The sequence below is a fragment of the Gymnoscopelus braueri genome (genome assembly GCF_963280865.1).
Source record: "Gymnoscopelus braueri genome assembly, chromosome: 10".
NCBI lineage: Eukaryota > Metazoa > Chordata > Actinopteri > Myctophiformes > Myctophidae > Gymnoscopelus > Gymnoscopelus braueri.
Window position 1 is genome coordinate 28,458,832 of NC_137611.1, and position 24,196 is coordinate 28,483,027.

Here is a 24,196-nt window from a genome sequence, read left to right on the forward strand (position 1 = left end):
AGAGAACAAAAAAGTAATGACATTTTGTTGTTGTTACTGTGCCTCCTGCCTTATTTATTTATTCTGTAGTGGTGTACAATTTAAAATTTACTGTTGCACTATTGTAAGTATAATATAGTCACCACTTCCTTTGAAGTAATCTAGGGTATATCGGATGTAGCCATATAGGCGGATTATGAGACAATGGGCCCCTGGCACAGACTTGTAAAAGCCCCCCATATCCCCGGCAGGTACACTGACCAACCCTAACAGGATTTTTGAGGTTCCAGTGCTGTTTTACACTTTGCTTTTTGCATCCCCCTCTAAAGTCCTATAAATACACTGGTGGGATGAACATGCACTTAAAAGGCATTATGATAGTTTCTTTCTTGTAACATCTACAAAGTGAATGTTTCCTTTAGCTTTGAGTATGACTTTTGGAGCTCTGTTATTGACATGAATGACTAAGCCTTTTGATAAGAAATGCAAAGTTAATAACAGCAACACTTCATGCTCATGGCTCATGGCTTGGGCCCCCTGAGCTCTTGGGCCCCTGGGCCTGGTAGGCCCGTGCGATAGTCCACCCCTGGGTGTAGCATGTAAGCCTTGTTTTTTTAAATTCAGTAGAGGGAACCATAGTGCTCCTTTAGAGCAGTGGTTTTCAACCTTTTTCATGCCAAGGACCCCTAAATTGATATACATTTGGCCGCGGACCCCCAATTGAAAATGTTTTGTGCCAGGGACCCCCAGAAGCAAAGATATGAGTTAATTTTCGCTTTAAAAAATATAAATGTTCAAAGATATGCACACTTTTTCAAGGTTTTTCAAAAATAGCAGATCTACAAGCTCATAGCGCGGCACTCGGTGCCGCGCTACGAGCTTGTATATCTGCTATTTTTGAATAGTGGTTGAAAACCACTGCTTTAGAGAATGCAGTGAGACAGGGGTCCTGAGATTTTATGCACAGGGTTTTTTAGGGCTTGTAAAGGCTGAGGAGGTGTTACGCATTCTGTTTAAGATGTCGACTTCAATCTTCCTTGGGAGGATCAGCCTGGACAGCAGCTCTCTCAGATCCGCAGAATACTGAGATCTTAGAAGCTTTGCCCTGTCAAGAGATCCAGGAATCAAGAGCGCGATAGAGATATAGGGTTTAAGAAGTTGGAGAACACAGGGAGGTAGAAATAATAGGTTCATCAATGTACAGAATGGGTAGATGGACATGCACCCACAAGGGGCTATAGTGTACATCACAGCAACCCTTCAAGAGAATGTGGTAGTCCTGTGCTATTCAGAGCATCTTCCAATTTCTAGATGGGCAAGATTCAAAGAAGAACCTTCTCAATTATGTTTGTCCTTATAGTCACTCTGCCTATCTATAGTTGAACTGCTGAAGAGGATATATATTTGATTATGACTTGCATACGTTTTGCTTTTAGTCATAAAGGCTACAGGCTACTAGTACAAATATCGTTAGGCTATATGGACCAGTGTTTGGTTTTTTAATGTTCCTTCCTGTGTCCTTGGTGTACACGTGAAGTCTCCAGGCGCTCCCTCAAGGAATGACTTGTCTTGCGTGGATGACGTATGAAACACCGCCCTCGCAGTGGGCAGGGAGCTGCGAGAATATGAGGAGCATTTCAGTCCGACCTTGTCTGGCTGGCTCACAGTTCCGTGCATAGACATTAGTTGTGCGTAAAACGCTGCTAAAATAGTTGGCGGCGTTATAGCCTGCTCTGGACACGTGCAACTTTGGCTTTTGGCTTTCTTTGACGTTTTTTGCAACACATTGGCCTGTCTATCTTCTCTGTGCAACATGCACAGGCAGACAGTATTCTAACCTCTTCCGTATCTTGGATTTGTATGCAAAGGGAAGGTCGACACTTTTTTTCCCTTCCTCTCGTCAAGGCTTCGGGACACCTTCGTAGAAACTGTTCTAACACGACGCAGTTTGGACTTTTTAAAGGGTGATCTTAGACCTGTTTGCCAATGGGTCTTTTCTAAAAAAATAAAAGGAAAGTCCTGAGAAAAAAATCTATTGGCTCCCGATCAGACGCATTGGATCTTTTTAATATATATTTTTTCTACAGGCTACCCCAGTTTTCCACTATGCATCACACGGTATTGTGCACTTATTGGGTCGTGATGCGTTTTGTGTAGACATCTGTATCCATCAGTAGCATTACTTAAAGTGCCAAATTACGCCGTTATGGAGGACGAGCATAACCGCAATATTGTGGAAAAGTACATTTGTCATAAACTGTCCAAACGAGGATATGTATGGGAATTTGCCGACGACGTCGGGGACGAAGACGCTGCTAATAATGGGTCACTCGTCGTCCCCGCTGCACCGACTCCGGTGACCCGACGGTGTCGCGGAGATTCATCCGACGCAGGGCCGGATAGGGAGCACGTCCCTCACCAGTCTGAACGGTTCTCCCAGTCGGACCCCTACGCTCCCATTCACAGAGTACTGCGCGAGGCTGGGGACGAACTCGAACGCTTGTACCAGCCCGACTTTATAGAGATGTCACATCAACTCTATCTGACGTCCACCACGGCGCAGCGGCGCTTCACCGAGGTCATCAACGAGCTGTTCAGGGACGGCGTGAACTGGGGCCGGATTATCGCGTTCTTCGAGTTCGGCGGCACCGTGTGCGCGGAGTGCGTGGGCAAGGAGATGACGTCGCAGGTGGACCACATCGCCGAGTGGATGACGGAGTATTTAAACGGGACGCTAGACAGCTGGATTCGAGACAACGGGGGATGGGTAGGTTGTGATTCTAGTAGTTCATCATCATCATCATCATCACCCCTTAAATCTCCCATTGCCCTAGATGCGCACATAACGCAGAGATAGAGCCAAGCGCCCTACACTCAACGGCGTCACTCGTGACGCAGCCTGATTTGAAAGTGTCGCTGTCTGTCAAGCTTATCGGGCCAATGAAACGCTGTCTTCTCTGTCACACCTCCCGACGCTCTGCTATAAAGCCCGCCCCTCTTCTCTCTGTAATGTCAGTGCTAGGTGTAAGCAGCTGTCGTTAGGTAGCTCTCCATTATCCAAGGGAAGAAATATAATGCACTTGAAGGCAACATTTGATCTCCTCCCTTGGGACACACAACATGGTTTTTTTTAACCTATATGTTTTCCTTGCCCCACTAAGCCTGTCATACAGAAGGTGCTGAAGGTGCTACAATTCCCTGGCTTGGTCATTATTCTTGAGGGAGGTAGCAGTCCAGACACATGTCAGGGGACCCATAACTATTGAGTTAATGTGTTCAGGCCTCCAGGCATGGCTGAACCAACCACCACATATGAGGACCCACTGTCAGGAGATCTGCATGGCAGATAGACATTTCAGGTGCAAACTAGGACAGGCCACTACACTCTCACACACACACACACACACACACACACACACACACACACACACACACACACACACACACACACACACACACACACACACACACACACATCCTGCATGCAACCGTTTACATTTATGTAACTATTCTGCTCTCTTGTGAATGCAATAGGAACACATTATCGACCCCTATGAATACTCATCCTGTGCTAGACGGCCATGGAAACAAGCTATGCCAGCCTACCACAATTTAGCCTCTAATGGGTAGGAATGTTCGTAATGAGAACATTATGTTTGTGCTGCTCGGTTGTCTTGCCAGAAGGTGACTGAGGGAGGGAGGGAGTGGGCTAATCAATGATTTATATCGAGCATTTGATCTCGAAAGGGAAGGAGCGTTTAGCATTCCCCTTTAATGTGTTCCTTGCCCCTGAAGGTAGCGGTTCGTGCCACATATCAAAGGCACACACAGTGGAGGGAGTTCCCTGCAGCAAGGCAGAGCTCCAATCTGCAGCCTGTGTGTTTAACATGCACCCCTCTGTGCATCTGGGTTGAAACTCTTTTGTCTGCTTTTCAAACCTGTGCCGTGGCTCTGCCAGTGGCTGGGCTGCCTTGATGCCTGCGAGAAGTCTCTATAGACAGAGCCTGTGCCTGCTGTACAATGTAGGTCATCATAGTCTGTGTTTTCCAGCTGGGTGGAGATGACAGTATCTCTCTGCTGCTTCTTCTTATCCATAGGAGAGTGGAGTGGACTCTCATAATCTGAGGGATTATTCAGGTTTGAGTGAGGGCATGTGTGTCTAATTTAGGGCATATATGCATTTTTATGCTAAACGGGAAGAAAGCCATGTCCACTGGTCCACTCCAAATTACTATGGCTTAAAAATACTCAAACTAAATATTAAGTACAGCCTAGAACAGAAATAGTGTCAGTTCTTACACAGTGTTTCAGTTTGAAATTACGTTGATCCAGTTTTAACAGACCGTAACGTTGAATTGTTGATTTGAATGCCTGGCAGGTTGGGGGGAAATTCCCTGCCATGTATTTCAGTTACCTGAAATCTGATAAGTGATGTTGTACTGCTCTCCTAGAGCCTTGTCTGGAATCTTGTTTGGGTTTGTAGATTTCCGCCCCCCCTAGCTTTACAGATGTAAGAAAGGACTAATGTTTTAAATATTGCAGGTTTGCAGCTAGAGTTACAGAACCCAAATTAACTAAATGTAAACTGAATCAGTCAGCATGTACCAGTCTGAGAAGTTTTTTTTATTTTTTATTATTATCAATCCTGATCCTGAGCCTATAGTTATATAGGCTTGTTTAACTGTTTATTTAAAAGTGGCTAAAAGTTGTAGGTGACAACAACTGAACTGGTTTGTTTTGTTCTGATTGGACGTCCTGCTTTCAACATCCCACATCTCATGATGTTGTTTGTTTGTCTCCCTCTCCCCCAGTGAGTTGTCTGGACACAGACGTCAACCAATGTGTCGTAATTATATAAAAGTCTTGGGCAGAATATGATTGGGCAAATTAGCTATTTGTCATTTTTCTAGCTAGAGCTTTTGAACTTGGCTTAGCCTAAATCTTTAAATGCCAATTTGAAATATTTATTGTAAATGTTTCTCACAAATCAGACATTTGACATTTGCTGGGTGGCTTGCAGAAAGTCAGTTGGGATAAAACTGTAGAATAAAATAGAATTGGTTTGTTTGTTTGTTTGTTTTTCCTTCACATAAATTGACTTGCTATCTTGAATGCAACTGATTTCTGTGCAGCTCCCTGACAATTATTTTTGTTTGGCAGTGGGACACAGGCCAGAATAAGAAACATGACTTTTCTGAATGTCATTTGCATAATGTCAATAGAGAGACTGGATGCTCGTGGTCACACATCATAATGCTGTACACAGTAGAGTCCCAAGGGTTAGTTTAACTCTGAGAGTGTACACATGGAACCAAATGGACCTATAAAGGATATTCACACTCAGGATTTGTTTTCCTCATTGTAAAAACAGTAATGGGTTTTAATTCAACTAATAATGACATTTTGACATGTGAGAGTGGCATGAAAACCCCTCTCTATCAGCCACCCTCTGGTTTCCTGTTGTTTTGACACAGCTGGGGCCCAAAATAGGAGTTGCCCATTTGCTGGTGTTGAGTCTAGGCATTGCCGGTGAGAAATGTAAATATACTTTTAGATAAACAAAAACTTAAGGGCCTCTCAGAAATAACAAGGTAGCAGTTGTTTTGTGTGGAAATGGGTCCTATTTAGCAGTGATTACCCCCACCCCCACCCCTCCATCTTCCTCTGCTTCTATAGACCTGGAAAAGACTGTCCTTTCATTGTGTGCAGTCAGTGCACACTTTTCTCCACCTGTATAAATCCATCCTTTCCTGTCCTTTTGTGGTGAGAGAAATTGCACTTGTTTGGGGACAGGGCAGGATAATGAGTGTCAGAGCGAGACAGGAGCACACATGGATGTGCGCTGGCTGCATCCCCACCTACGCGTGGCACACCTATGTTTATTCACAGGCTCTCTCAGTAAATATCAAGTGATTGGACAAAGTGGCAGGCGGTGACCAACTTCTGAAATTACAGGCTTGACCTCAGACATTCTGTTGTCTGGCTGAGGGGGCGGCATGGCAGTCGGGGTCCTGCCAAAATGTGCTGCATAAAAACAAATGATTTCACAACTTGTGATGGCTAACACGAAACAGGCTCAAAGTTGAGAAATTAGTTTGTTTCTGTGCTTATTTTTCCCCCCTCAATGGCAGCACAAAGGCGGAGGAGAGGGAGGGGCTGAGGGAGGGGGAGGAAAGTGCACCTGGAAAACCATTTGCCCGTAGCCAACGGATGATTGGCCGATGGGTTTCCCCACCTTAAACCAATCAAAAACAACCTAGCTGAGGTTGTCTGAGGAATGCCACTAGCTGCTGAGAGACAGACAGACAGAGAGAGAGAGAGAGAGAGACAAAGAATAGCATGTTGGATTGGATCCATCCTACGGGGGGATTCCCTCAGTATATCCTGGTAGTGGATAGGTGTTTCTACGGTGTTGTGGGTATCTGTCTGCACCCCTCTCCTCCCCTGTCGAGGCTGAGCGGGATCTAGGACATCGGAGAAGTCATTAATCTTTATCAGGTTGACACGTCTGCAGAGAACGAAGGGGAAAACCTGAACAACTGCCTGACAAAGGAGGCACAACCGCTCACGGGAAAATAACATTTTGTGGAGAGATCTCACTTACATCCTATTTATGTATCCTAGACACGAATGAGATGTGTATTTTAATGCTAAGACCAGACTTGACAGGGAATAATTTCATAATTCACACATTTTGTTAGCATAACGTTGCTGTCGAGTAGAAACCTTATATCTCCATATTTCAACTTTTTATGTATTTTTATGTAAATTAATGCCCTACTTCGTCAAACTACAGAGTCATCCAAAAGTAGAAAGAATTGTAGACCTACAAGCTCACAACGCATCGTGATGCGACACGTTGTGAGCTTGTAGATCTGCTATATTTGGCGAATGTTCCCTCCAGAATGGGCATGATGGGGTAATTTGTTTTTGCTATTTTTAAAAACAATTTAAAGTGAAAGTGGTTAAGTGTGGATTTTACAGATATTTAACCAATGAAAAGTATTAACAAAAGCTTGTAACTAAATAATAACCTGGAGGATGAACCCTACTCATTTTGGTGACCCCGTGGCCTTTCCTCTAGTGCCCCCAGTAGTCCAAAATGTCCACTTTCACACAAGATATCTGAAAATCCAATGGGCAGTTTGGAGCAGCATGGTGATGAGTGGCTGCTAGTGGAGTGTTTAGACTTAGGCCTCTAGTTTTGTGGTGTTGATGTTTATCGGCAGTGCCATTGATGGGTTTGGACGTTTGGCACAGCAGTGAAGTCAGTATAGCTAGTGCTAACTGAGGAAGAAGGTGAGCCTAATTAAAAGGGACAACCCACCAAAAGAACACAGGCTTTTATTGTATTTTATTATCCGTCTGCACTCCCTATCCAGTCTAATTGGTTCTCCAATAAAGGGGAAGAGTGATGTAATATTTGTTTACTGGTTACATATGGCTGTCATTAATCAAACTTTCACGTTGTCAGCGGAATACCGGCAACAGTTTAAGCTCGCAATATGTCGGCACTGATGGGAGTTTTTGTAAGTGTCTGGAAATTGGAGAAAACCCTGCTGGGTAGTTCTAGGCTGAATGCACCCGTTTACCACCCTCAAACTGGAGACCATGGGCTGGTTCTACATTCTCGGAGGAGCTGCTGTTTATCAGTTTCTCTTTGTAAATTAAGTTTGATGAGCTTATTTCTCTCTGGAAAACGATTTGCACGATTTGCCTCAAGTTCATTGATGCAAATGAATGTGCTCTTATCTCCCATCCATCAATCAGGATAAATAACTTCATATTATTTTCTCTTCTATTCATATGATCAGTCCATTGCTTGTTTTTGTCTTTTCTTTTTTTCTTTTTAATCCTTAATTAATGTCTGATTAGAGGTGTAATTCATTAATTACGTGCCATATGCTGGATGTCAGGATGCTTTCACCCCCCCTAAAATGCCTTTGGGTTGCGTAGAGATAATGAAGCAGGCTGTATTATACACTGTGCATGATGAATGCAGTGGGCTGGGCTGTGTAGATTGATTGGTTTGGTGCGTTTAGTGGATATTGTGAGATAAGAAGCAATCGGCAGCGAAAGGCAGTCTAGAGAGTTATGATAGCTATAATATGAACGGAAACTGGCAAAAATAATTTCATCACTGGAAATGTTTTACAGGCACTGTAATGGAGACTTGAATGCACAAAAGAGATTAGCTTGGCTAAAAGGGGCCAAGATTTCCCCCCTTTACTGTACCCCATTGCTGCGTAGGCCTCGGTCGCTCGCCATCTGCCACTGTGTTTACACCCGTCAGCCCTGTGACTGTAATCTCAGAAAAAAATTCTTCTAAAGCAGTCAGCTCTGGGCTGTGACTCTTTGACTCTCACTGACATGAATACCCTCATTCAGAAGTGGGCCTGGGGATGTTGCTGGGCTCTCTACTATCTATTTCTCTGAACATAGCCCATTGTTGCTTTGGAATACTTAAATATAAAGTAACTTTAACCCTTTTAGTGTTTTATAACGGAGTTTCACAGATTGTGACTTTAAGGCCGTGATAAAGTGTTTTATCCCCACTGAAAGCGCAAGGTGCTGTGCTAAAAACGTTCTTAACCCATTAAAACCGGGAACGCATCAGTGTCATTTTTTGATTTATTTGGCTATTCAAAAACAGCAGATATACAAGCTCCGCGCTATGAGCTTGTAGATCTGAAAAAACAAATCGTGAAAATGTGTGCAAATCTTTGAATATATATACTGTATGTACATTTTTTTACTTGACTCTTTGCTTCTAGGGGTCCCTGAAACCAAATATTTTGAGATGTTATATCATCGTTTTGGGGGTCATTGACATGAACAAAAAAATAAATAAAATACAAATATTTAGATGACATTTGTAGAATCCCCAGAAGCAAAGATTTGAGTTACAAATGTTTGCTTTAAAAAGCATAAATATTCAAAGATTTAGCAGATCTACAAGCTCATAGCGCGCTATGAGCTTGTAGATCTGCCATTTTTGAATAGCCAAAGAAATCTAAAAAATGACACTGATGCGTTCCCGGTCTTAATGGGTTAAACGCCCAAGTTGAAAATATTTCAACACTGGGTGCCCGGATAAAAACGGCTGGCGTGAACTTGCAGCGCAAAATACCGTAGACGTTCAGCGCCTCTTCACGCTCCTGGCGTTTCCCAAAATACAGCGCTCCCATTGTAAACAATTAAAAACATAGGCTGTGCTCAGGAAAAAAAAAACGTCTTGGTGGACACAGCCCCTCAATGTTAAAGGGGAATTTTGGACCACGGTTTTCTTACCTTTTCTATGATGTTATGATATCTTAGGATGAATGGTACAGTAGAAACATTTCATGACTCCATCTCGGCTCCGCCACAGCTTAAAACGTGCGGCAATAGGCCTTGCATTAGATCGCGTATTTTAATTTAAAAAAAAAAGTGAGATCTGACGTTCATAGTGACAGAACACTAAGCAACCGAAGAAAAAAAAGAAGAAAAAAACGGAAGTCTCGCTAGACGAGATCGAAATCTCGAGATTTCAATCTCGTCTAGCGAGACTTCCGTTTTCTTTGTTTTTTTTGCATAGTGTTCTGTCACTATGAACGTCAGATCTCACCAAAAAAAACCAATCAGGTTAGGATACCAATTTGAAAGGAGATTTGAAGGAGAGAGAACTCCACACAGCTTGAAGCTTCAATTTTATAGTGGTCCAGTTCCAATTTTGGGTGCTCATATTTTGGTTTTTATCACTTCCAATTTCACTTGTTTATCCTGTATCCTGGATGAGTTCTCTCCTGATTGGATGTAATTGGCATCCCAATATGAAAATGTATTCTATTTTTACTAAAGAGCAGGAGAACATGGAGATAACTCACTTTTTCATTTCACACAAGTACTTGAATTCCTTCAACCTCAATAATGCCTATCCAAATCCATTTTTGTTTCTTTACAGGTACTGTAGCACATTGGTTCTCAGCTATTATCCAAAAATCTTGAGGGAAAGAAAATACCAAAAACATTTTAACAACACAAGCACAAAACGAAATATTTTCAGATGCGGGTCCGCTGCCAAATACGTATCGATCTGGGGGTCCTTGACATGAAAAAGTTTGAGAGCCACTGCTGTAGCATGTGAGAAGAGACGATGAAAAAAGAGCGATACAAAAATCAGACATTCAGTTTGATCTTGTTGTTCCCTGCTTGAAGTTGACATGACATTGCTTGTTGTGTTTGCACCATCTGACACAATCCAAAAACATTTCACAGAACTGAACTGAACTGAACCGTTCCCCTAAGATTTGTGTCCCTTTTATGCTCTGCAACCCTATCATTTGAAGAACAGAACTCATGATTAGCATTGTATAAATTATGGCCACATCACAGTTTCATATGCATGATGGCTGTGCTGGTGTTGCCTTATTGCAGTGGTTCTCAACTTGAGGTCCGGGGACCCCCAGGGTGGCCATGAGGGGGTGTGCCATAAGTGATTGATAGTTAGAAACCAAATGGACCATTACGGGTTTGTAATTGTGCGAGTACGAATTGATTGACTGACTGACTGACAGACGATAAAAATGCATATACTGTACATGAACATACAGTAAATCTTACTATTATAATTGGAGAGCGTGTGTGTGTGTGTGTGTGTGTGTGTGTGTGTGTGTGTGTGTGTGTTTTGTGTTTCTTTGTCTGGGTCCCTCAGCAGACCATAGACCAACTGCCTCCAGTTGGGGGTATGGGAGTATTGGCTGGCTTTCATGTATGACAGGGCCAAATGCCCAAAGGGTGCCTTTTCTAGTTATACATACTGTATCTTTCCAAAAAAAAGGGGGTTGGGGGGTAGCAGAGATGTAAACCGAGGGTCCTTCCTTGTAATGAAAAAGGTTGAGAATCACTGCTGGATCGGATGAGGAGTGAATGTCTTGATATGATCTGGGTTGCTTTGGCCTGCCTTGTCCCCATAGACCCTCCACACCCGTCCTGCGTGTGCTTATTTCTGGGTCTCCTTTAGGATAGGCTTAGGAATGTCTGCTAGGGGAGCAGCAACTGTAAATAAATAATGGAGACGACCTGGGTGTAGCTTTCCTGTCCAGCCAGAGGGTGTGGACATTTGTTCTTTAGTTGACAATCGCTGGCCCACGTGCTTCATTCAGGAACCACTGCATATGAGTTGGGGTGTGTGCATGCGTGCATGGTTCTTGTTTGTTGGCCTCCTGGCAGGCTGGCTGTTTCCTTTTTTGTCTCTTCATAGTTGACATTTTAACAAAATGAATGTTTGAATGTTCCTTTATGGGTACATTTTTACTCTCGGGGGGTAAATTCACACAGACTTCGGTATATTCATACATGTGATTTCTTGCAATAAACGAGTTTAAAAGGGTGTGAAGTGCTGCTCAACATTTGGCCAGCATAACGGTTCTAAAACCCTCGCATCCCATCCCAGTGACAACACATGCTGATGAATTATATATGGGCTAGATAAACTCACACTAAATGGATATCCCTCAACTGGAACCCCAAGGGCTGTCCATGCACCAAATGACGGATTATGTCTGTCTCTCGATCCCTTTATTGCGCTCATTCCCTCTTTCTCTCTCTCTCTCTCATACTCTCTCATTCTCTCTAACACTTTCTTTTCCATAGTCTCTTATCTCTCTCTTACACTTTCTCTTCTTTAGTCTCTCTTCATCGCTGTCTCTTGTTATCTCTCTATCTCTCTCTCTCTCTCGCTATCTCTCTCTTTCCCTCTCTCTCTCTCTCGCTATTACCTCGAGACCTGGCTTTCAGTGTCAGGTAACGTGCAGATCCTTGAAAAATGCAGGGACATGTGAGAGGCCTCTAAATATAGCTGTTACCATCACAGCTCCCATGTGGTCTTTAATTGCCACATTACGCCCCCTCCCCCCCATGCAAGAGTGTTAATTAAACTCAGAGTGTACAAATAGAACCAAATGGACCCCAAAGCAATACCTGCTTTAAAGGAAAACAGCATGTTCTATGTTGATGTGTGAGCCATTTCAGGTAAAAAAAAGTGGTCCACTCTTGCTGCGGTGGTGGGTAGATAATGAGACCACCTCTGAGACTCTACACAGTGAAATCTAGAGTGTCGGTTTAACTCTGAAAGTGTCAAAATGGACCTTGGTTAATTTTGACACTTCTAGAGTTACATTGACACTCTAGGTTTTGCAGTGTAGTTGACATTGCCATTGGGCACAGCCTGGAAAACTCTGTAGGATATCAATATAGGTCAAGGTTAACTAGTTTTGAGAAACATCTAGCTGTCTGTGGAACTTTGGAACAAGCCCTCAAAAAGGCTTTAAAGTCGATTATATTGACATAAATAGTTTGAAGTGCAACTGACACTGACACTGTCCATATTTCTTGAATGACTTCCCCAGTCAGTCGCAGAGATACAGTTGCATGGATATAGTATAACCTAAACAGTCGTTGAGGTTCATTGAGTAGCCACTCAAACACATAATGTAAACACACACACACTCGCACACGCACGCACGCACACACACACACACACACACACACACACACACAGGCAGACAGACACAGAAGCGGATGTACTTGTGTGAATCAATTATCTGCTGTCCTCACAATGGATCTGTATACGCACACATACACATACTACACGCACACGCACAAACACACAGATGAGCACACACAGAAGCGGATGTGGTGGTGTGAATCAATAATGCTGTGTTGTCACAGAGTGACATGTGAGCTGTGGCAAGGAGCAGATGGCCCCAGGGTGCCTAGCTTCCTGTTAGCCATGCCATGCAAGCCTAACACACACACGCACACATGCGCACACACACACACACACAACACCACCAGCCCTGCAGGGATTTCCCGGTGCCACTGGCTACAGTGCTGACCATTAACAAACAGCATGCCATTATATGCCCTTCCCTGAAATGCTGAGTATATAATACTCCCCCTCCAGAAAAGATGATCTTGGCAAGATAATGGTAAATAGATTTCTCTGTGCTGTTCCAAGAGGAGGTCTGGGGGGGCAGTGATCTCTGCATAACCCCCCATTTCCTCCTCCCTAGGGTCCGGAAGATGTATGGGTCTGGCCGATTATATAGGCCATTATTTGACTTTTATGATGACATCGGTATTGGCAGTTATGCAGCTGATGTGCCCCGATTTTTAACCACTTTCAACCTTTTCCGGCTGTATATTATGGGCATGTCATTCTTGGTGAAAATGTTAAAAGGTTTTCAAAAACATTCAAAATGATCCGGTCTAAAAACTGGTAATCGGTGGTCTAGGACTCTCCAAAATCAGGATCTGCATCCGACTCACAATTCTGGCATTGGTCGGGCTCTAGTCCTCCCCACCCCATGTGATTTGTGGCAGCAGAGCAAATAGCCCCCCCAGAAATCTGATCTGGTCCAACCTCAACGGATGTTGGGTGAGGTCAGCCACTGATCTGATATCACTTTGACTGTGTTCTATTGTTTCACAATTTCCTATGATTCCGGCTAGCATCTGGATAGACTCAACTAGTAAAAGACGTTGCTGTCGGGCAGAAACGTTGGACGTCCAAAACCTTGACTTTTCAGAAAATGGAAAAATGAACCAAAAAAAGGTGTTCCAATGGATCTTTTGTCACAAGCTCATATAATGCTTTTAATGTTGTGAGCTTATAGATCGGCTATTTTCGTTACTTTTGCATGACACTCATATGATGATATATAATAGAATATTTATTTTTGTATCCTAACACATGAAATATGGAGAGGTTTCTGCCTGGCGGCGCCAAAGTTATAAATGTCAGACTTTTATACTATTGACGCAGTTAGACGGATGTCAGGATTATTTTATCTTATTCCACCATGACAATGGTATGAAAAGGAGAACATGTCTCCCTGGAAAGACCTGGGTTGGAATGACATTTTAGCAGTTGTTTTTGCTTTCAGCTGTTGTCGTTGTCGCAGGCAGCTTGGCACACATTGGCTAGCTCCCCACCGCCCCGGTTGGCACCTTTGATGGCGACTGATTGGTTTTGAAGTGCTGGGAAGGTGATGGTGAGATGATGAAAGGCTGCAAAGGCAGTGCTCGCTCTGTGGTTTAAAGCGGTGATCAGCTAAACTTTGCCCATGTATAGTGAAGTCCTTTGCTGCGTTGAATTGTTCATGTCCTCCCACACCCACAAGCGGATACCGTCAACGCATTGCGCGGAACAGACACTTTGTCGTCATCGCGGGTAACCTCTGCTTCTTTTGGAGGGCTCTCGGTGCACCAGCATTTATACGTTGGCCTTACCCCGTACAGAACCGTAGTTCTTCCATGTTGAATTTCTTCACAAGGCCTACCAAGAAAGCGTTGCCTTTTTAATTGGTTGCTGGGCTGTCATAACTTCAAATAGTGACACATAGTTCAAAGAAAAGTGAAAGAATGGAAAGTAAACAACTGACAGTGAATCCCTTTTTTCTTGAGTATTTCTTGGCCGTTTTTGACAATAGAGTAATTAGGCATCTGTATTCTATGATGCGGAAGTTGGGGGTTTGTGACTTGTGTCAAAGAACAATGTTTATGATCCCTGAATCCAGTTACAAGAGAGACTGCATTTTGCTTTATAGGGAAACGTAACACGTTGACATGTCTAGACAGCATTTACATCTGCAAACCTAAACCACCACAAGTTAATCAACTTGGCAATAAGACCTATAAAGTTTATCTTCTTGGAAGTCTTATTACATTAGCTTGTGAGGAGTGTTGTAAAAGTAAAATAAAAAGAAGAAAGAAAATCGCCCGGCATCGCAAAGAAACTGCTTCATATTCATGCTTTTTAGAACCTTGTCTAACTAAAGAAGTCATAGAACAAGCTGCCAGAGAACATTGGGCATCTCTGTTGATCGTTGATGTGGTAAATACAACTCACAAGTAGGCCTTCACCACTCGTTGAACTTCTTTTCCATTACCTCTCAACCTATTGAAGCAGCCACTCAGCCAACAGATGACGTCCAGTAAAATGCTCAGTGTTCGATTGAACTCCAGAAATGGAAAGGTCCATTTGAGAACCAGATGACTCTTGTCAGTCCAGATGACGCTCTGTGCTCAATTAACTCTTATTGAACACAGATAATTTGTACTGTGCACTCTCTCTATTTTCGCTTCTCTGCAAATTGTCTGAGGGGTGTACTGAGCATGTGTCCCTCATTTACGAAGAGGGCAGAGGGTTAAAAAGTGTCAGGATGGAATGGACAGACGATGGCGGATGTGATTTAGGTGACTTTGATCAGGGTGATGCAGTCAACAGGGGCGATATGGGGAAGGCAAGGAGGGGAGACCTTCTGAATCTACAAAGAGGCAAAGTAATTAGAGCTCAGGACTGCAGGCTAAACAGGAGCCCTGCCACACCACACAGCACACAGCACGTCCCCTTGGGAATAAACCCTCTGCCAGTCGTATAAGCGAGCAGCATCGCCAGGGAGAGGCTGCCAGGGTTATGTTTGGCAAAAGCATAGAGGTTTGGCCACAATGCTATAACCTGAAAGTCCAAAGAATGATGAATTAGGAGGAAAGAAAGACTGCTTCCATGTTACAATGATGCACTCTAATATGTATGGAGGGTTTACGCCTGATATTTACTTTGTTGTACAACTGAGTCGTGCACCGAAAAATAGCAGTTCTACAGAGTATAAATTAATCATTAGAGGGAGGTAGGGGAGGGTTAAACCATAGAAATGGAAGAAGTGGAAGAAAACCTGCATCATTTAGAGTAAAAGTCAAAATCATTAAAATGTCAGAAGTCATCTGACGTATAACAGTCATCTGGTTCTCAGCTGATTTGCCTGCTGACTGGAGGGCTGAGGAGCTGCACAACATCCACGAGGGTGTTACTAAGCATCACATCAACATAATATTATTTGGGACACTTCACTTCATTATACAGTGTATGTTTTCCACTGGAAAATGTCTATTCAAATCCTAAGCAAACAAGTCGGGTACATGTTGATGCGGCCTCTCTACCAGACAATAGGCCATGCCTCTAACAGCATTTTCCACGTGTCCTTATTAGCCGATAGTTGTTGGAATAATGCCCGAAAATGGTCTTTGTTAAAAAAAAAAAGCACCCAACTAGCTTTCCACACATTTTCACACCTGATTTACAGTGCAACAGACAATACACTTTATCATTCAAGAGACACACTGTGCTTGTTTCCACTTAGACAGGAAAGGTCACACAGCTCTGACTGAGCCTCCCGTTTCTCCGTAGTTAATACAATTGTTCTTTTTTCCCCCTAACTAACTGACCAAAATAGTTCTTTCCGAGGCTTTTCTAACAAGTCACAATGGAATCAGATTTGTCAAACCAAAGAAAGGAACAAGTTCCACGAATAGAAGCAAGATTTCATCTGTCGCACGAGTAGCCCAACAACACCGTGGGCCTCTAGGAACACTGCTCTGTCCTTCAAAAGGGTACAGTCTATTGTAGTTTGTCAAAGTGCACTTTACATTTTGGCATACGGCCGCATCGCTCAACAAAAATAACTGACTTTGAGCTGAAAATCTTGTATTTTCGTCTAGCGACATGGTCGCATACGACGAGTTTGCCATTATTTAGGCTGCTGTAGACCCTGGTTATCGGAGGCTGAAATGCCTCTCATATCAGGCTTCTCTCTCCAACACAGCGCAGTTGTTTGTTTCCACACATCAATGCATTCCTCTCATTCCTATCCCCCAGCCTGGATGAAAATCAGCTGGTTGCCTGAGAGAGGTCACTGAACTCCCAGGCAGAGAAGCAAAGGGTGGGGGTGGGCTGGGGGGGTGCCGAGGGAGAACTTTTCGTGGTAAAGGACATCCGAGCTAATTCTGAGATTGTTTGCGTATTACGCAAACAGATTTCTTGTTACATCACCCATGAAAAGTATACTTTTTTTTGGTGTAAGTAATAGTATAAGTACCGTATGTATAATGTATGTTATATGCACTGTACATCCCTGCCCTGTGAGAGGAAGGCAGGCAGGCAGACAGGGGAGGTTCTCTCGTTCAGTCTGAAGTCGAGTTGGGTAAGATTCATTGTTGCCCCCCCCCCCCCCCCCATCCCCCTGTTTCACCATGACCTCATGTTCCGTGAAGGACAGAGACGTTTTGTTACGCATTCCACACTTCCAGCCTTCAGCCTTCTCCCGTCTTTGAGTTCTACCTGCATGTGTTTCTTCCCCCTTCAGTTTTCAGCCATTGTTTTCTTGGTTTTCGTGCTGTACACAGCCCAGTCCTCAGTGTTACGCACTAGTCTTACTTAGATTAACACGTGTTGAATTAACACTGAGGATTCTATGTAGTAAATGAGAACTGGCTTGACTGTGACCTAGTGGAAAAAAGTTCAGTGAACATTGTACATTAGCTCCTCTCCCCTCAGCTTCAAAGAGGTTCCTGAGGGAGAGGCCCCTCACACAGATTATTGTTTTCACTGACATTAATGGACATCTGAGATCCTCTGCCTGTTCTGTTCACAGCACCCTGTTCCAGACTGTGGCCTTTCTCATTTACATGGGCACACAGAGGACTCCACAGAACCTGAAACGGGGGGGCCTCATGTACGCCAGTCACGTAAACTGCTCCACTATCTTGTTGCCAAAACTGACGGGCTTTCATCAGAGACCTGCTTTACAAGACGTCTCCTGTATGAAAGGGGAGACTGTGTGATGTAGGGACTGTCTAGCTTTGATGTTCCAATACTTTCTCCTCCGCTGACACGATTAATTGTCTACTCGATGGCATGACAGTCTATGTGTTTAGAATTACATCATATAAATTAATAAGGGTGAGTCACGATTTCAGCGAATGAAGTGAAATCACAATGTTCCCCCTTTTGGTGAGTCAACTAGTGGTTGCATAAGCTTTGGTTGCCGTTTGAAATTGCTGAAACTTGGACTGAGATTTGGAGAGAATTTAAACAAATTGAAAACTCTTCGTTACAGTACATCTAACCAACTGTAGCTCTACCCGGCTCCCCCACCCCTTTCTTCATGGTATTAGTGTGACTGCATGTTTGGCCTGCCTCTAGTCCTTCCCTAGTTACCGGCTCAAATGATTTAACCATAGCTGGCCCAACCGCAGCGAAACCTCAAACCAGACACTGATGTCATCTCCACAGCCTCTGGCACAGGAAGTGACGTAATAGCAACCCAAATACTGAAGGCTTTCACTGCAAGTGACCAATCACTGCCTTTGGAAAAGAACCCCCCCATGTTTTTCCAGGATTGTGTAATCCAACATGGCCAGAGCCTTGAAACAAAAAGGGCCTCTCATGTGTTTAGAAAAAAGAAAAGAAAACACGCCTCTCACATTAATTGCAATATCAGAAAAACACCGTAATCTAAAACCCAATATTTACATGAAGGAAAATACTTTGATATTGGCCTGATCAGAATCAGATTGCAACTGCAGGACAATAAGCTAACATATATGTAACTGTCATTAGTGTGAACGCGGGCCCACAGATGTTATTCCCATATCTCCCCTTCATTACTCTATAATATACAGTACAGTATAGCTTCAGTGGCTCTGGACGAGGATCACTCGGTTTATTTTCAACTCTATGGGAGTTGCCTGCTGAGATGGTGGTTGTGTGGTCTTGAAGGTCTTAAGAGGTCAACGGATATGACTTTTAGGGCTTGAAAGAGTGTGGTGCCCCTGTCACAGGAAATGAACCTCTCCCATGGGCTATGTTTGTCACAAGAGAAGCTACAGGCCAGCAGGGAATCGTTGGTTCCCACGGTCCACGACTCCGTAATCGCAAGATTCTATCTACAGGCACAGCTTTGCTTGGCTATGCAGGAGATCTTACACTCTATCAGTACTCTGTGTTTTGTCAATACCTTTTCCTCCCTTCCTCGTTAGACAGTAGTTCCTGCATTACGATCCAAGGCTGATTTCAGTCTGATAAAGCGCACCATTAGGCAATGTGTGGACCAGAATGCTTTACCTTGGTTTGTAATGTTTAATCCCAGACCACAGGGCAATAATCAAAGCAATGTCTTTTCCCCCCTCTTTTCCACGGAGTGCTTCTGCATTCTTTAAATGCCACACCACTTTCCATTTACTAAGTGGCTCGTAACGAGAGTGCCTTCGCATTTCTGTGAGTGAATAATTATCCCAAACTATTCAGACTGGAGCCTTTCCCAGGGTTATCTCTCAGGCAAGAGGAACATAATTTAGTTTGGTTTTGGTTTTGGTTGGTAGTTTTGCGTCGTCGCTGCTTATTGGTTCCCACGGAGTCGTGATTGCTGAATCCACGCCACACATCACTTCAGCGGGCTGTGTTTCTTGGTAGGCATCCTGGGAGAGACTATAGTGGCAGACATCCTGTCTTTACCTGAAAGCCACTCAATCTTGCTCTAATGCACCCCAACAGACGCTCACAAGCACACCAACGGAACCACTTACCTCCCAAGTGTGAATAATGACTCAGCAACACTTTTCCATTTTCTCCTGTCCTCTTGCACGTCATCAGTGGCCCTTTAAATGGACTGAGCTGCGGAGATGAGAGTGGCTTTATTAGATTGGCCGGCCCTGATCCAGGACCTGGGACGATGCCTGGGGATATTTTTAGAGCACAGCAGTCATTCTGCATTCTGTTCTGCTTTATTCTGTCACTTCCTCCTCCTCCCACGGAAGACCGGATAAACTCAATGGAGACATCCTCTGACCACGCAGACATCCCCTTTTTGTTGCATTGTGTTTATTTGAGGGAACTATTGTAACCAGTCACTATGTTGGTGATTGTGTTGTTTGCAGATTGTTTTATTGGTTACACTGGGAGACATTTCAATTCCAACAAGGTGCAGGAACAGTTAACAGTATTTAACCACTTGAACCCCAGCATCCCTATGTCATAATAGGCAAACATTATGCGAAGATGGGAGAACATTTGTAGAACATAGCCGATCTACAAGCTTACAGCGTGTCACATGGCGCGTTGAGCGCTTGTAGATCGGCTATTTTCAGTTAAGAGATATGTGTATAGGGAGAAAATGAGGGGGCCAAGGATAGACCCTCGGAGGACTACAACGTGGTTGAACAATGAGAGAGAGTTATTGCCTGCATTACTTTTCCCACATTTTAGGCCTGGCATTCAATTCATATACTCACCCAAGTGCAAATGGAGAACAAACAAAGAATCATCTGCCATGGCCATTCATGTCTGTGGTTTCCCTCCTTCTTTGATGTGTCTTTGCCCTGTATTCAGTATGTCTGCTTGTGAATCATACAGTTTGCTTGGAGCTTCAGTAAAGGTGCCTTTTTAAACCAACAGTGACAGGCGAGAGCCGGTAGGAAGGTAAATAACAGGAAAGGAAGATGCTCTCTGCACCCACACACACCCTATGGGCCAGTAAGGTCACCTTGGTCTTTTGTTTCATCTTGGATCAAAGCCGCTGAGTGGAATCAATAGGCTCGCTTGATCACAATAAAGGACCAGCGAGGAATCCAAAACACAGTCAAGTCAAGGTCGAGTGGAAGAGTTCTGTTTTCCTCAATCCTAATGTTTCCAAACCCCTTGACGTCACCCACACAAATGAGACGTCTCAACCCAGAGCGGAGCATAAATCCGGGTCCACGGAAACATAATTCATCTCTAATGAAACCAAAGTCTCACGTGTAAACCTGCAATTCTCATTTTATCTGCCAGTTTAGACAATGAATAATGGAGACAATAAAGAAGGTGGAATATCATGAGAGGTGAGGGTGATTTACAGGCTATATCACGTTGCATGTTCCAGTGGAGTAGGCACAGTCCCGTGGGAGAGCGCACTGTTTTGTAAACATCAATGCTGCTCCTGACACATATTTGAATATTTATGAGCCATAACCCATTAAGACCGGGAACGCATCTCCCCAGGCTGATCAAAAAATAGCAGATATACTGTACAAGCTCATAGCATGGCACCGAGTGCCGCGCTATGAGCTTGTAGATCTGCTATTTTATAAAAATTGTGAAAATGTGTGCAAATCTTTGAATATGTATTTTTTAAAGCGAAAATTTGTAAAATATTTTGTTCCAAAGATTTAAGTTACAAATGTTCGCTTTAAAAATATATATATTCAAAGATTTGCGCACACATTCATGTGTTTTCATGTTTTTCAAAAATAGAAGATATACAAGCTCATAGCGCGGCACTCTGTGCCGCGCTATGAGCTTGTATATCTTCTATTTTTGAATAGCCAAAGAAATCTTAAAATTACACGGATGCGTTCCCGGTCGTAATGGATTAAAGGTAGCGTCCCCTGAAAACATCATTTTCCATACTAGTGTCCAATGTTATGATTGTCTACTGAAAACGGAGCGTGCCAAGTATGACAAGTAAGTCATCGATGACAGTGCAGTTAAAAACAGAATTGTCTGTTAGTAATTTTAGTGAAGGTTTCTCCGCTTCCCTTTGTTGTCTCACGCCAGGAAGTCTTTTCTGCTCTTTATGTTGCATTACTGTCTCTGTCATTCAATAACCATGATCTAATAACCTGAACTGTTTCCCCATCATCTGGATAAAATTTGGATTTTTTTTTGTATCCATCAGGCCTATTTGGCTGTATTGAACATTTCTTAAAAGCAACTTCTGAGACCAGACACTAAACCTTAATCGTGCCTAATACTGTGCCTTTTATTGGTTGACATCACCAAACCATTATGCTGTCTACGAGATATATTTACTCGATGTTACCCTTTTACCCACTTAAACCCTATATGTAGAGCGGGGTCCTCCAGGGTTCTCTTCAAGGCTAATAGCTGATCTTCAAGCTTGTATAGATAGATATTTTCTGCAAATATTCAAACATTTTCGCCGAATGTTTGTTTTATTATGACATGCCCAGAATAGGGAAGCTAGGGTTCAAGTGGTTATGGGTGGCATTTTCCAGGTTATTGTGGAGTTTTTTCCCCATCACATGTTTTAAAGTAGTATTTGAAGATATTCAAGAATGCCTTGATTGTAACCCCCAGGTACACCATAAAATCATCTACGCTCCGGATTTGTGCAAGGCAGAGACTTATGGTTAAAGCTCGTTTACAGCAAATTCCTTTTTTATGATACTCTCAGGATATTTAACAAGCCTAAAAATATGCAATAAAAAATGGTATGCTGTATTTTTCTTAATCTCCCCTTTTATATTATTTATTAATTTAGCGTCATTTGTATATCTTTCCTTCCTTATTGTCCAGACTACAGTATGGGGATTTGTCACAGTATAGTCCACATATAGTTCCATGTCCCTCAGCTCATAGGTTCAGTGTTGATCTGTGCTGACACTGGGGATTCTCTCGGTAATGGGTATCCCTACAAACTCCACCGTCATCGTTTTATTTGTCTCTTTCTTTCTTTTTTTGCCACGTCGGTCGATGGATGACACTCCAGAGAAATCGATCGGATGCGACCTTGTTGTGCCAGACGCAAGGTTGCTGCTGTCCTGTCACACATTGTGTCTGGAGAGCATGCTAAGTATGTATAGGTGTTTGTAAGGCTGAAGCAAGAGGAAGAATATATTTTCTGTCTCTTATACACTACTAGTACACACAGTAAAATACTCAGTGTTAATCTATTTGCAACTCTGAGAGTCTGCAAATGTACCTGAATGGACCATAAGGGTCCATTTACGCCAGACATAAATGAACACTCACACTTTTGCAGTGTACAATATTTGTTGATCAAAAGCAATCCTTCACAATGGGAATTAATGCCTTCCCATTCTTGTTTGTTATCTCCTATTCCCCTGCCCCTAACCCCATAATATGCTTCTTAAGTGGGAGTTTTGTTTGAGTTTAATTAGCTTTGGAGGAGTCTGCAAGAACCTCATTAGAAAAATGAAAGTAGCGAGAGGTGAGGCAGTGCATACAGTATAGCAACTGCTTTGTATGATGAACACTTACCAAACAAACAGCTGGGAACAAGCAGTGAATATATAGCAATGAAGCCACAACAGGGACTTTAATTACAGATTGAACTTTAACCCACATCCCTTTCTCCTTTCCTCATTGAGAAGAAAACTCTGTGGCTGGCTGTAATTGCCCACAGAAATGTCCCTCAACAGAGCTGACTGGTTAATATAGTAGATATAATTTTTTTCAGTTTTGGCTAAAGTGTAGCTGCGGCTTCTAATCGCGTTGGCTAGTCAAGCGCACAAGATGACTCATTATCTTCCACATAAGACAACGGATCATCTCAATGATGATAAGGGGGATACCCCAGAGGAATTGGCAAATGCCTGGAATTTCCTGTTTCCCTAAATGACATGATCAGGCTTCTCTATGGCCGTGAACATGTCTTGTGTCTGACATGAGGAAGAGGCAAAAACGTAACTCCTTCGAGTTCTAAATCATGTGAAAAACTAATTGGAGGTCACAGTGAGATTCTCCTCCTCGCTGGTGGGAAAAGCAAATCATGTGTGAAGCCTCTGCACTCAGTAACCATGGCGCTCGGGCAACAAGTTGCCACCCCATGGCCAAGCTAGGGATCCTCCCTACGTGAGTCTGTTACTCCGTTTTCCTTGCAGAGCCTCCAGCATGTGTGTCTGTCTCCAAGGGATTCATTGTGTGTGCTGTTATAAGAATGAAGGACAGGGATTTGGTAAACCTGCCTACAATGGTAGCAGGGATTTTCCCATCGGACTCTCTTGGCTTCTAGGGGGCTGCCGTGACCTTTTTTAAAAGGCATTGATCTGCGAAGCAGCACGGAACAGTCGGGCGGCAATATGGGTACTGTTGAAAAGTGTAACCTTGGTTTGACTCATTAGTCCCTCACCTGCTGCTAATAGCAGATGGTCCGCTGAAGGGCAAAGATGGGATTCCTTGTAACTATTCAAACTGTTTTGTTGGTACGATGAATGCAGTTGTTCCGGCCCTTTCTGCTTGGGTCATCGCTTCGTGTTCACTCGAAAAATGTTTCAATGGTGTGTGCTGAATATTTCTATTGTGCTCCACTTTGGCAGAGATGGATGGTACACTAGAGTCATGCTAAATGAGAGAGAGAGACAGAGAGAAGGAGAAAGGTCACCATGGCTGAAGTTGTTTTTCCACAGAGCTGGCTCACATGGTCATGGCAGGGCTGCTCAGTGGTGTGTGGGTGAGAAAGTCCTGGGAGATGAAGTGGAGCCTGACAGCAGCATGCCTCAGTCTCATGATATCCACCTGACCCCCCTCCCCTGTTTCCCAGCAAACCCTGCTGGTATGACTGCTGCTCAATGTCTGTCCAGACTTATTACTGTT

At 43.4% G+C, this 24,196-nt stretch overlaps 1 protein-coding gene across 1 annotated transcript in view; it reads left to right on the plus strand.

Moving 5' to 3' along the window:
• The first annotated feature begins 1,600 nt into the window (after nucleotides 1-1,600).
• bcl2b (BCL2 apoptosis regulator b) overlaps nucleotides 1,601-24,196 on the plus strand; it is a 29,243-nt gene continuing 6,647 nt past the window's right edge. The window contains exon 1 of the mRNA XM_080440722.1: nucleotides 1,601-2,746. Within this exon, the coding sequence (XP_080296848.1) occupies nucleotides 2,186-2,746 (561 nt within the window). The 5' untranslated portion in view covers nucleotides 1,601-2,185. The remainder of the gene's footprint in view (nucleotides 2,747-24,196) is intronic.